This window comes from Equus przewalskii, chromosome 9, assembly GCF_037783145.1.
Source record: "Equus przewalskii isolate Varuska chromosome 9, EquPr2, whole genome shotgun sequence".
NCBI lineage: Eukaryota > Metazoa > Chordata > Mammalia > Perissodactyla > Equidae > Equus > Equus przewalskii.
Window position 1 is genome coordinate 17,043,913 of NC_091839.1, and position 12,495 is coordinate 17,056,407.

General features: G+C 59.5%; 2 protein-coding genes across 2 annotated transcripts in view; both read right to left on the reverse strand.

The window, feature by feature from the left end:
• Nucleotides 1-1,582: 1,582 nt before the first annotated feature.
• Nucleotides 1,583-8,683, reverse strand: KPTN (kaptin, actin binding protein). Its single transcript, XM_070558070.1, has 12 exons — nt 8,143-8,683; nt 7,706-7,788; nt 7,499-7,583; nt 7,355-7,409; nt 5,868-5,943; nt 5,687-5,760; nt 5,209-5,318; nt 5,048-5,125; nt 4,379-4,454; nt 3,504-3,639; nt 3,238-3,405; nt 1,583-2,010 (listed from the first exon to the last, which is right to left on the reverse strand). Exons 1-12 carry the CDS (start codon nt 8,672-8,674, stop codon nt 1,882-1,884), a joined length of 1,602 nt encoding a protein of 533 aa, XP_070414171.1. The 5' UTR covers nt 8,675-8,683; the 3' UTR covers nt 1,583-1,881.
• Nucleotides 8,684-10,992: 2,309 nt separating this feature from the next.
• NAPA (NSF attachment protein alpha) overlaps nt 10,993-12,495 on the reverse strand; it is a 30,438-nt gene continuing 28,935 nt past the window's right edge. Inside the window, exon 11 of the mRNA XM_070558077.1 lies at nt 10,993-11,748. Within this exon, the coding sequence (XP_070414178.1) occupies nt 11,647-11,748 (102 nt within the window). The 3' untranslated portion in view covers nt 10,993-11,646. The remainder of the gene's footprint in view (nt 11,749-12,495) is intronic.

The following is a 12,495-nucleotide window of genomic DNA, read 5'->3' on the forward strand; positions in this document are numbered from 1 at the left end:
AAGTGCTTGACGCACGTTGACACAACCAATCCTCATGACAGCCCTTTGAGGTAGATGCTATTAGCCCCTAATTTTACAGATGGGGAAACTGAGGCAGAGTGGTGAAGTGAGCCTTCAAGCTCTACACTCTGAGGTGCTATATACTACACGCTGTCCTGGGCCGGGGAGCTGGCAAGAAGTCACGAAGTAGACAACAGAGGACCAGGGGCTAGCCCAGACGCTGAAGACAGACTTGAGCCCTGAAGTGGACACACACACACACACACACACACACACACACACACTCACCTCCCCAGGGTGCACACATGTCCCAGACCCACATCATCACTAAATTCACCCCCAGATCCCACCCCAGGGTCCCACTCCCACCCAGGATGGGAGATGATGGAGCGCCCCCACCCCCAGCAGGCGGGGGGCGGACCCTGCCTGTGCCAAGAGTCCGTACCCACCGCCAGGCCTGGCTGGACACCCTCGGCCGGCTGCCAGGAGGGGAGGGACACGGTCCAGCTCCCTGCAATTTCCCACGCTGGAGCCTGGTTCTGGGAGATGGATGAAGACAGGGGTGGCCAAGAATCGGTGGGCTCCTATCTCTGAAAAACCCACTCTGAGACCGGGGGGCTTGGTCTTCACGGTCAGGGCGGGTGGTCAGACTAACAGGTGGACTTCCATAGTAGGAGGCAGACCCAACCCCTGCCCCAGGAAGGAAGGAGCGCCGCCCCCTCCCCCCCACCAGTCCCCAGCCTGGATCCCACTGGGAATTCCTCCCTGACCCTCCTGACCTGGATTCTATTCCTGGCCTGCAGTGGGGGAGGGTAAGACGCGTTCCACCGTCTCCGCCCTCCACTGGTCCCTGAGATGAAGGCCTCTGACTCCTCCTCCTGGAACCACAGAAGGGGCCATGGGAGGGGGCAGTTCCCACAGCCACAGGTTGGGGAAGCCAGCCCTGTCCCCATCTTCCCCATTCTCCAATCCTCTGAGCTTTTCAATTAAGTCTAATCTTAGTCCCGTCCAATGCAGTACATCCCAGGCCCTATCTGCCTGGGTCTCGTCTCAGTACTCCTCAACTGGCATCTAACCTCAGCTACTTTCTGCTGGGGTCTAAACTCAGCCCTTGGCACTGGGTCTAACTATAGTACTTTTTGTTAGGGTCCAACCTCAGCATTACTCATAGGGGGTCTAGCCTCAGACCCTCTGCTGCAATGTGACCATGGCATTCCCACAACAGTAATTTCCACCCATAACCTTTCCTCTGAGGCTCAATTTCCTTGTCTTTCCATTGGGGTCTAACCTCAGCTCTCTCCACTAGGGTCTAACTTCAGCCCTTTCCCTTACATTCTAGTCTTTTCCACGGTGGTTTAACTTTGGCCTTTCTGCTAGTGCCTAAGTAACCTCATTTCTTTCCTCTGAGGTCTACACTATGACTTCACCTCAATCCTGCTTCTGGGTCTAACCTTGGATCCCTTCTCCCCACATCCCCCCTCCCTCCACTCTTTCAGGCGAATCCAGCACCCAACACAGAGCCTGGCACACATCAGGCACTCATGAAACGCTTGCCAAACGAAAGAACAAAGACAACTGAAAGTCTGGTTTCTCTGGACATATAAATAATGGTCAGTTGACCAGTTCTCATCAGAAGTGGCAGAGGGGTCGGGTGAGATCATCCCATTTTCAAATGGGGACACCGAGGCACAGAGAGAGGAATGGGTTAGCTGGGGTCACAGGGCACACAGGGGCGGAGCTGGAGCAGGAACTCACAGCCCCACAGCCCTGGGGCTTCTGGAGAGACCACCCCTCCTTCAGGATGCTCCCCTGACCACGAGCAGCTGGAGGTGACTCCCCCAGTGAACCGCTCCAGGCTGGGGCTGGGTGGTGGGTGGGTGCTCAGGGAGCCGGGGTCTCCACAGGCCCTGGACCCACCGCGTCCCCCAGCCTTTGTGGCTGACGTCTCCTCTGCTCCACCTGGTGCCGAAGCCGGGTCAGGACCAGCTCCGAGGCCTGGATCAGGCTGTGCTGTAGGGAACAGGAGAAGCGGGAGGGCGGGGCTGAGGCAGAGCGGGCGGGCCTGAATGAGACAACCCCGGCCGGCCGGGAGCTCGGCCACGGCGGGAGGTCAGAGAACAGACACAGCGTGTGGGGTGGAGACCGGTCTCTGTGACAGGGTGAAGGTTAGACCCAGGGGGACGGTCTTCAGTCAATTTCCAGGGGAGCAAACAGCCTAGACCCAAATGTATGGGTCTGAGGTTAGACCTCGGTGGAAGGGATGAGGATGGATCAAAATATGAGTGAGAGATTGCATTATATGGGAGTGAGGTTTGACCACCGGAGAGAGGCTGAGGTTAGACCACGGTGGGGGAGACAAAGGAGAGACCCTGGCAGAAAAGGACAGGCCAACAGGACAGAGGAGGAGCAAAGCAAAGTGGAGAATGGAGGAATCTACCACCACATGAGAGATGGAGTTAGAGCCTGGTTGGAGGGTCTGAGGTTAGACCCTATTGGAAACGACAGAGAGGAGATCACAGGGGAATGGCTTGAAAGAGACCATAATGAGGGATGACAGGATGGTGAAACCACAGTAAAAGGGAAGTCCTTTCTCCCCTAGTTGGACCACTGCCTCTTCCACTGTGGTCTAGCCTATGCCCTTTCCATTAGGGTCTAACCTTAGACCTCTCCCCTGGGTCTAACCTCAGACCGCTCCACTGGGTCTAACCTCATTCTGTTTTACTAGGGTCTAACCTTTGTCCCATCCACTGTGGTTCAACCTCAGATCTTTTCACTGGGCTCCAACCTGTATCTTTTCTCCTGAGGTCTAACCTAGAGCATTCCATTAGGGAATGGATGGTAGGAAAAGGCGCTGGCAAAGAGTGCAGAAGAGGCAGCAAGGTCAGGCTCCAGGAGAAAGAACCAGGCTAGACCACACAAGAAGAGATCCTGGAGCCAGAGCAGAGGGAAGGAGAAGGCAAAGCCCAGATCAGGCGACAAAGGGAGCTGTCCCTGGCCCAGAGGACCCTGCCCTCCCCCAGTAGGGGTCTCCAGCCAAAGACCCCCTTGCCCGAAAGTGGGCTCAGGCTTCCCATGGGATGCAGCTGAGGCCTGACGGCCCGTGAATCCACCTCCTCGCGTGGCTTCTCCCCTCCCGCGACACGTCCCTGGGTGGACACGCCCCCGAGAAAGCGAGTGTGCAAAAACCCCCAGCGCAGGGTGCGCTCCGAGGCGGCCCAGCCCGAGAACCCCGGCTACCTGCAGGATGTGCACGCCCTTGAGGGAGACCACGGCCAGCTCCCGCAGCCCGTCCCCGGTCAGGTCCACGTGAGCCATGGCCAGCAGCGGGCTGGAGAAACTCCGCCGCCACAGCAGGCGGAATCCGCGCTCGGACTCGGGGCCACAGTACTTATAACAGAGCAGCTCCTGCAGCGGGGGGTGAGGGGTCGGGGTCACATGGGGAGGACGGGGGCGGGGGGCGGTGGAGGGAACAGGCAGTGGCCACCCTACCCCTCAGGTCCCACCTGTCCGTAGGTGGCCACCAGGACTTCTGGCCGCCCGTCCAAATCGACATCGGTGACCAGGGCACAGAGGATGCTGTCAAACTGGTCGCTGCCGGGCAGGAGAAGCTGGTCCTCCAGGCCCCGGCTCAGGAGGTCCCTGAGGGTCCCCAGACACGCTGGTCAGACTGTAGCGCCCACCCCCCGTGGAGCTAGACCCTGGGCCGGGCGCTCCCGTTCTCAGGTCTGGACACCCGCGTCTCCAACCCGGACATCTTCACATCCACAAGGGGAACTCGAATCATTCGCTCACACTGGCAGCACCCTACTCCCTGCTCTGGACACCCACACTGTCCCCTGGGGGCAGGACCCTCCCTCTCCCACATGGAAACCCACACGGCTCCTTCTGGGCATCCAGACACCCTGGTCCCAGCCTGGACCCCCGAGGAGCCTGGACATCTTCCCCGCCCGCCACGGGCGCCACAGCTGGCTCGTCCTGGCCCACAAGAGCCGACTAGGGAGATTGTCAGAAATCCTGCAAGCCGGCTGGTCTCGTGCTGGTGGCTCAAAATTCACCCTGGTGGGTGTATTTACAGCACGGAAACCGGCACGCACCAGGGCTTTCTCGCACACGGAGCCAGGTGATAAGCACCTGCCAGCACACTTTGTCTACCTACTCCCGGAGGAGTGGGCCTCTCGGTCCCCATCCCAAGGCCTCAACATAGCCCTACAAGTTCCAGACTTACACAGTTGCGTTCCCCTTCCTGGATCATGCACACCTTTCCATGCCCAACCCCGAAAAACCTCCCCCAAAAGCACTTTCTGCTGAGCTTGACAAGGTTAGACCACGGCCCGAAGGCGTGAGGTCAGACAGCAAGCATGTGTCCCAGGCCCCTCACCGATACACCACTGCTGGCTCCAACATGCTGGCCACGAGCACGCTGTACTTGTCCTGCTGGGGCCTGTCCTTGGTCTCTGCAGAAGGGATGTGAAGGGGAGGGGGTGGGTCTGAGGGGACAGGGTCCAGGCTCCTCATATCCCACCCCCTGTGGTAAGAGGGATGCAGGAGAAAGACTTGAGGTTGTGCTACAGAGGGAAGGTTAGAGGTTAGACCCTGAGAGCACAACTGAGGTGAGACAGCAGTAGGTGGAATGGGCATCAGACAACAGTTTAGAAAGTCTGAGGTTAGACCACCATAGTAGAAGAGACGAAGGTTAGATGACAGCAAAAAAAAAGTCTGAGGTTAGACCATAGCGGAAGTGGGAAGCCTGAGGTTAGCTCACAGCAAGGAATAGTGAAGAAGCCAGAGGGGGGATCAGAGGAAGTCAGCCTAGGGGTAAAGGTTAGCCCACCAAGAGAAAGGCAGCAGTTCAACTCTAGAATAAGGGTCTAAGGTTAGCCCACCAGGGCGAGTAGCTAGAAGTGAAAATCAAGAGTAGAGGCAAGGGAAAGGGCACACAGGAGGGTGGGCTGGGGAGCTGGACACTCAGGAAGAGGGGGACAAACATGGGGGGGAGCTGGGCCTGCAGAGTTGCCCCACCCCCACCCACCCCACGCCCAGAGCTCACCCTCGGGGGCTGAGAGGCTGAACAGGATCACCCGGGAGATGGGGCCATCCTGCAGGACTGTCCACGTCTGCAGAACCTCTGCGTGGAGGGCGAGGACTCAGGACCCTGCCCCAGCCCTCAGCCGCCCCCCCACGGCCCCCGCCTGCCGCCCCGGCCATCACCTCGACTCCGCTGGTCCACGTGGGCGACACGGACATATCCGCTCTGACAGCCGAGAGCCGAGAGTCGCCGGGATGTGCCGGGGAGGTTGTGGACGTGAAGCCAGAGGACGCTGGTGGGTGGGCGGGGGGACAGAGGGGCCAGAGGGCCATCACTGGGTCCCAGCCCCACATTCTGCCTCCCCAGGAGCATCTACCCGCTCCCTGTAGCCCTGGGATCCCACTGGGCCTGATTTCTCCGAGGTAACCCCCGCTGCCCAATTTCTCTAGTGGTTACTCCCCACCGCCTGATTTCTCTGAGTCCATTTCCCGTTTCCTCTGGGTTCACCACTGTGGACCAACTGCTCCCAAGTCAGGCCCGTGGCCTGCTTTTTCTGAGTTCACCTCCGCTGCCCAATTTCTCTAAGGTCATCCCCACCACCTGATTTCTCTGAGGCTGCCCGTGTCGGTCCCCGCTGGCCTCTCTCGGGGGCTCTCCTACCTGCTGGTGAGGTTCGTGAGCTCCGGGAAGAGGTTTTCCACGGGCTGTTCCTCAAACTGATGCAGCCCCTCATTCTGGGGGAACCAAGACCCAGCCCCACTTGGAGTCAGTGGCCTCCCCAGGGGTGACGCCAGCAGGGCTGTCCCCACCATGCGCCACCCCACCTCCGGCCCCACCTCACCTCCTTGTAGAGATGAATGGCCGGGTCATTCCCACTCAGGAGAAACACGGTCTCCAGTTGATCCCCGACCTGAACCCTGAAAGCAGAGAAATCTAGCACCCCAGTGTAGCAGAACCTGAGTGTGATGTGTTTTAAAGCCCTCCGCTTGCAAAACTCCTTGTCTGCAAGAACCCTAACATTCTGGGGTCCACCCACTGGATCCTGGGCTAGAATCTCAGAGTCTGAGCTCCTTACTATCCTATCTCCTTGAAATGCAGAACTGGAGAAACGAGCCCTCACGGAATCTCAGAATCACCGAAACTTGGCAAGCTAGAACCTTCCACTTCTAGAGCCCTCACCTACCAGAATCTTCATTCTGGATGTGGATTCAGGAACGGAACACGGAGCTCTAGAACCGGCTGCAGAACCTCAGAACACTGAAACCTCTCTAACCGAGAGCCCGGTGTTCCAGAAGTTCTGTTTTCTGTCTCCTTTGAAATACCAGAACTTTTAGAAATTGCCATCATGGACATGCAGACTCAGAAAATGGTAGAACATCCAAATCCTAGAAGCCAGAATTCTCACCTGCCAGACCAGAGGTTGGCAAACTATGACCTCAGGCCAAATCCTCTCATTTTTTTTTTAAAGATTGGCACCTGAGCTAACATCTGCTATCAATCTTCCTTTTTTTTCCTTCTTCTCCCCAAAGCACCCAGTACATAGTTGTACATTTTTAGTTGTGGGTCCTTCTAGTTGTGGCATGTGGGACGCCGCCCTAGCATGGCCTGATGAGCGGTGCCACGTCCGCGCCCAGGATCTGAACCAGTGAAACCCTGGGCCGCTGAAGCAGAGCGTGCAAACTTAACCACTCAGCCCCAGGCTGGCCCCCAAATCCTGTTTTTGTCAATAAAGTTTTATTGAAACAGCCTCGCCCATTCATCTACATAGTGCCAATGGCTGTCTTCTCGCTACAATGGCAGACTTGCGCAGTTGTGACAGAGACTGTCTGGTCCCTAACAGAAAAGGTTTGCCAACCACGGCGCTAGACCATTGGTGTTCTAGAATGGAATCCAGAGCTCTAGAAAGGAATTCTCATACTCAGGGTTCTAGAACCTCAGGACTCTATCTCCTTGAGATACGACCAACGTTAGGACTTGATTGTTACAGAACCTCAGAATTACCAAACTGTAGAACTTTCAAGTCTTGGAATCTCGGAGTTGACAATTCTAGGAAACTCGGCATCTCGGGATCTTGGAATGTCTGAATCTAGAACATCAGAACCTGAGACTTCTAGATGTCTAGAACATAGGCATTCAATTAACTCTCAGGTTATCTAGTTCAGGGACGACACAACACTAGCCAAGTCTGGTCCATGGCCGCCTTAAAATGATGCTCTAAAAACAAAACTAGAGTCCGGTTATCTATGGGCAGGTGTGTGGTCTCCAGTTCGCTACAGCATCCCTCCCCACGCACACATACTCATTGTATGACGCCCGCGGCTTACGCACTCTGCATGGCACAGCTGGAAAGGCGTGAACTGGAGCTCCAGGTTCAGGCAGCTCTCTGCAGGGGGAGCACGGGCTGATGTGCACGGGGCCCCGCAGGCCCCCTCCCGCCCTCCCCATCCCTCCTTCCTTCCGGGCCACACTTACGGGCAATGGAGTCGAGGTTGTACTCAGAGCCAGGTTCGTAGTCACAGTAAATGTTAAGAAAGGGGCTGCCCTTGTCCCCGGAATCCTGGGGGAGGAAACTGGCCTCAGCGGAGAGTAGAGGCGGCAGGAAGGATGCGGGCCAGCCTCCGTGGGACGCACCCCGTGTGCCCGGAGGAGGCAGCGGGTAGGTGGAGGGGGCCTGGGTACCTTGATGAACGTGATCCCCACAACCAGGCCCCGCTTTGGGGGCGACTTGTTGAAGGTGTCGATGGAGACAATCTCGGCGTCCACTGGGAGGGGACAGTTCAAAGTTCGCGTTTCAGGCAGGCTCGTGACCCCAATATCCCCAATCACGGTCACCCCTGACCTCTAGGACTCGGTCATCTCTACCCACCGCAATTACCATGACCTCTGGGTCCGCGTGAGTTCTCACCACCGACACCACGGAATGAGGGATTCTAACCTGAGTCTGAGCAACCTGGAACCCTAACTTCTTCCGGGCCCCTGTTATCCCTGCCCTCTGACCCAGTGCCTCCTGATGTATAACTCTTGACCCCCTCAACCATTGCGGTGACCCGCCTCCGAGCCTCAGGGGCCTTCTCAACACCACGTCCCAGGCCCCCCGGCCCCAGGGCGCCACGCACCGGGGATGTAGTTGAACTGCAGCTCCTTGGCCACAGGCCGGATTTTCTGTCGGAGGTCCTGGTAGCGGAAGCCCAGCACCTTGCCTTTAAGGGTGGCGGCCAGCAGCTCCCCGCGCCCGCCCGCGCCGCCAGCCAGCCCGTACACATTGCTCTGCGACGAGAAGCGCGTGAAGCTGTCCTCGCGCAGCGGGCAAGGCCCCACGGCCACGGCCGCCTCCCCCATCACGCCCCTCAGCCGTGCACCCCCGGCCGCCCCCGCCGCTCCCGAAGCGATCTGGCCCGCCGGCGGCCCGCCCGCCGCGCAGACTGATGACGCAGAGACGCCGCCGCCGCTGCCCTTGACCAAGATGGCCGCCAACCGGGCTGCTTGGGTCACCGCCGATACTTTGCCCCAACGCGCCTGCGCGCTCCTCCCGGTTCCTGTGGAGGGCCAGGGAGGGGGCTGCCGCGAGCGGACTGTGGCCCGAAGATGGGAGGTGGCGGCCCTCGCTGTGGCTTGTGCGCGCAAGGTAAAAATAAGAATCATCATCATAAAACTCACTATAGCCCTCACGTGCCAGGAGCCGTTCTGAGCGCTTTCCATCTGTCAATTTATTTAAAACTCACAAGCCGCCTGGGGCGGGGACTACGACATCTGTTTTAAGGATGAAGGAATTGCGGCGCAGAGAAGTAAAGTATTTGTCTAAGATCACACAGCTAGCAAGAAGCAGTCAGTATTGGAGCCCAAAAAAGATAGCTCCATAGTTTATTACTTTGTAAAATGCATTCTTCTTACCCCAAGGAAAAAACATCTGGCTGGCTGTTTTGGCAAATAACCACCTTCTTTATGGAATGCCTACTTTGTGCCAGTCAATGTTGGCCCTGATTATGTCATTGAATCCTCACGACCACCCTATTGTTACCCCGCATGCATTTATTCAGCTTTACTATGTGCCAAGACGTCCTATACAAATTTATCTCAATAAACGTTTGCAACGACCCTGGAAAGAGGTTTATCATCCCATGTAGGGGGTGAAACAGGCTCAAAGAAAGTCCCTTGACTGATACGCTAGTGAGTGGTGGAGACAGGATGCACCCTGGCTTTCTGACCCCGAGGTCTTCAGCGGGGTTCCTGTGTATGCTTTTTTGTCCCTAGAAGGGTCTCAGGGGTTTGGGGACTCTTCTGTACACTTGCATATCGTTTCCAGAAGATGTGAGCTGGCCAACCGTTCTGGCCACCTGGAGTCAGCTCGTCACCCCCGTCCACACAGAAACACGCACTCGTACACGCACACCACGAGATCCGTGACAGCAGGGACTGGGTCTCCTGTGGCCACAGTCGCACCCCCAGCACCTGGGCGGCAGGGCGTGACATCACGAGAGCACTCTGTAATGTGTGTTAAACCCACAAACCCCGCGAGGCCCTGTGCCCAGCACCTAGCACACCATTCCCTACGGGCCGGGAGAGGAAAGTCCCCCAGGACAGAGTGGGTCTGCAGGGCGGCGAGGAGAGGAGTGGGTGTCCTCTCCAGGGTTCCGGCTTGGTGACCTCCTGAGCTCCCAGAGGGCAGGGCTGGCCGTGGTGTCTGGGGCTGCGTCCCTGTGTCCAGGCCAGGGCACGGCACACGGCAGGTGCCGGGTGAACGCTTGTCGAGTGAAAGAACGTGTGGTGTAGTTCCGCCACTTCTCAAGAAGGTTTTCTCTGGGCTGCCCTCTCCTCACGTGGTCAAGTCTAAACTATGGTCACTGAGTGTGTGTTGAGTGAAGGAAGGAAGGAAGTTGTAGGGTGCAAAGGAGAGAATTGCCCTGTCCAGTGGTTTCCAACCCTAGCTGCACATCTGAATCACCTGTGGAACTTTCAGGACAAAGCAAAAAACAAAAAGCCCCAAAGGGTGAGGAAGCTCGCCAAACCAGTTCAGGGTGTGAGCCAAGCCTGCGCCCCTCCATCCACCTGAAGCTCCCCTGGGCTGGGGGACCGCGGTGCGGGTCCCTGATGGCACAGACTCGGCGCTGACCCCCAGCCCGTGCCGTGGCAGACGTCGGTGATCCAGCTCAGGGCCAGGGGCCCCCGCTGAGCTCCAGAAGGCCAATGTCCATCGATGGCAGCTGGGGAGCCGACGGGACAGAGGAGCAGGGCGGGGGGTCTGCCTCACCAGGGCAAACCTGGGCCTCCCCAGGACTTCTTCCAGGCTCCAGGCTGGATGAAGCGCCTCCCGGGGAGCTGCCCTGCCTCCACCCCGGCCTGTGGCGACAGTCCGCCTGGGCACTGAGCCTCTGCTGTCCCCGCAGGGAGGAGGGCCCGCGCAACGCACTCAGGCTGCTCAGAGGCAGGCCGGCCAACGTGACAGGGTGTGTGGCGGGGTGCGGAGCAGGGTGGCTGAGGGCTCCTGGCACCTCCCCTCCACTCCCCGTACCTACGGGCCCTCGTTCTCTGCCCCGCTGCTTCCTCCTCCCCTGTCCTGCGACAGAAGGAACAAGAGCCACTAGGGCCTCCCACCCTCCTTCCAGGGAAACGTGGACATGGGGCGAGGACGGGAGATTTGGGGGGCCTCTGCCACCCCTTCTCACCCACTGTTGCATCCCATGCTCCAGCCAGCTCTGTGGGGTGGCACTGCCACCTGCTGTCCCAGCCTAGGAACCCGAGGCCCACAGAGCCCAAGGGCCCAGAGGGCGCTCGCTGCATCCAGACAGGTGTTCCCAGACTCCCAAGCCACGCCCGTCCCCACCCCATGGCCCGAGCTCCCCTCCCCAGACCCCTGGCCCCGTCCCCTCTCCGGGCCAGGCTCGCCCTGAGGACGCGCACCCTCCTTTCCCAGAGTGTGCCCAGGACCCGAGGGGCACCAGGAAGGACAGAAGACGGAACGCAGGCCCTGAGGGTGAAGGGGCAGCACAGGTGAGCAGGAAGAGACTCATGCCGCAGTGCTGTTTTTATTTCCTTTCTTGAGCCAGCTGCAGCTTCCGCCCAGCAAGACCCCACAGCACTAGGGAAGGAGCGGAGGGCGGGCGCGGGACGTCCCTCTGAGCTCCGGGCCTGGGGTCTCTCCTGAGAGGTCGGCTGTGGAGGCTGGGGGAGGCTCCTGGTGCGGGGCTGGGGGGGGGGAGCCCACCCCAACAGCGAGAGCACATGTTGGGGCTACCTGTGCTCAGGGCTCGGCTGGGGGACGAAGTGGGGAGACCAAAGGGAACCTCACAACTCAGCTGGTTGGAGGACGGGGGTCAGATGCTGACCCCACCCCCTGGCAGCAGCTACAGCAAATAGGTCTGTGTCAAAGATTGCGTGTTTTGGGGTGGAGAAGGGCACCTTTGGGGGCTTAAATAAAGGGGCAGAGAGCGAGGGATGCAGCGAGAACAGAGAGGCCGCCTGGCTGGCAGGCCCGCCCGAGGCCGAGGCCGCGCTGGGCCCCGCTGTGGCAAGGAGGCTCCGTGTGCAGGGAGGGGCGCGCAGCCAGGCCTCAGGTCCACCACTCCGGGCTCACGTGATCCTTGCTGGAGGGAGAGCGCGGGCAGGAGGGGCCGGGCGAGGGGCTAGCGCAGGTCCTCCTCGTCGCCCTGGATGGTCTTCTTGACGCGGAGCAGCATGGTGGTGAGCCACTGGTCCAGCCGCGAGATGGAGTCGTACTCCTTCACCTGCGACAGGGCACGCAGGGACCTGCCGGGGCGGCCAAGCCCACGCCGGGCCGAGGCTCCCTCCCTGCCCCCCGGCCGGGAGCTCGAGGGCCCCAGGCCCTGGATTCTCTGGACGTGCCCCGCTGGCCTCGGGCCCTGAGGAGCGAGGGGAGGTGAGGCCCCAGCCAGCCAGAGCGGCTCCTGTGTCTTCACTAGCCTGGGGTAGGGCTTCCCTCGGGGGAAAAGAGATTTTGCAGATTAAAGGAAAGAGGTCCAGCCTCCTTGTTTCATGGATGGGAAACTGAGGCCTGCAGATGGGAAAAAGGCCTGTTCCTTGTGCCCTGGGAGGGGGAGGCCAGAGAGGGACCCATGCCCTGTGGTGCCGCCTCCTCTCCCTTCTCCGTGCTTCCTGGCTGAGCTTCCCAAGGCCCCCCATAGGGGCTGTGATGCCTGAGGGGCACCCAAGGAGACACACGCCTGACAGACACGGTCTAGAGGACCGGAGGAGAACTTGAGCTGGACACACCTGGTTCCAGAATGTTCAGAACAGAGTGAGGGAGGGAGAAACCACTCTGTGGGGCGGCTCCCTCAGGGAAGGTGGCGCTGGATGGCGGGGCCCTCCCAACAGCGCCGCTCCTGCCCCCCAGCTCCACTCCCCCTTCCCCTGGAGAGAGGATGACACGACTCGTCTCCCTCCCCATCTGTGCCTGTGGGTCGCCAAAGCGCCCGAGGTGGGACGGCCCTCACCCGCTCACCCGGGGATCCAAG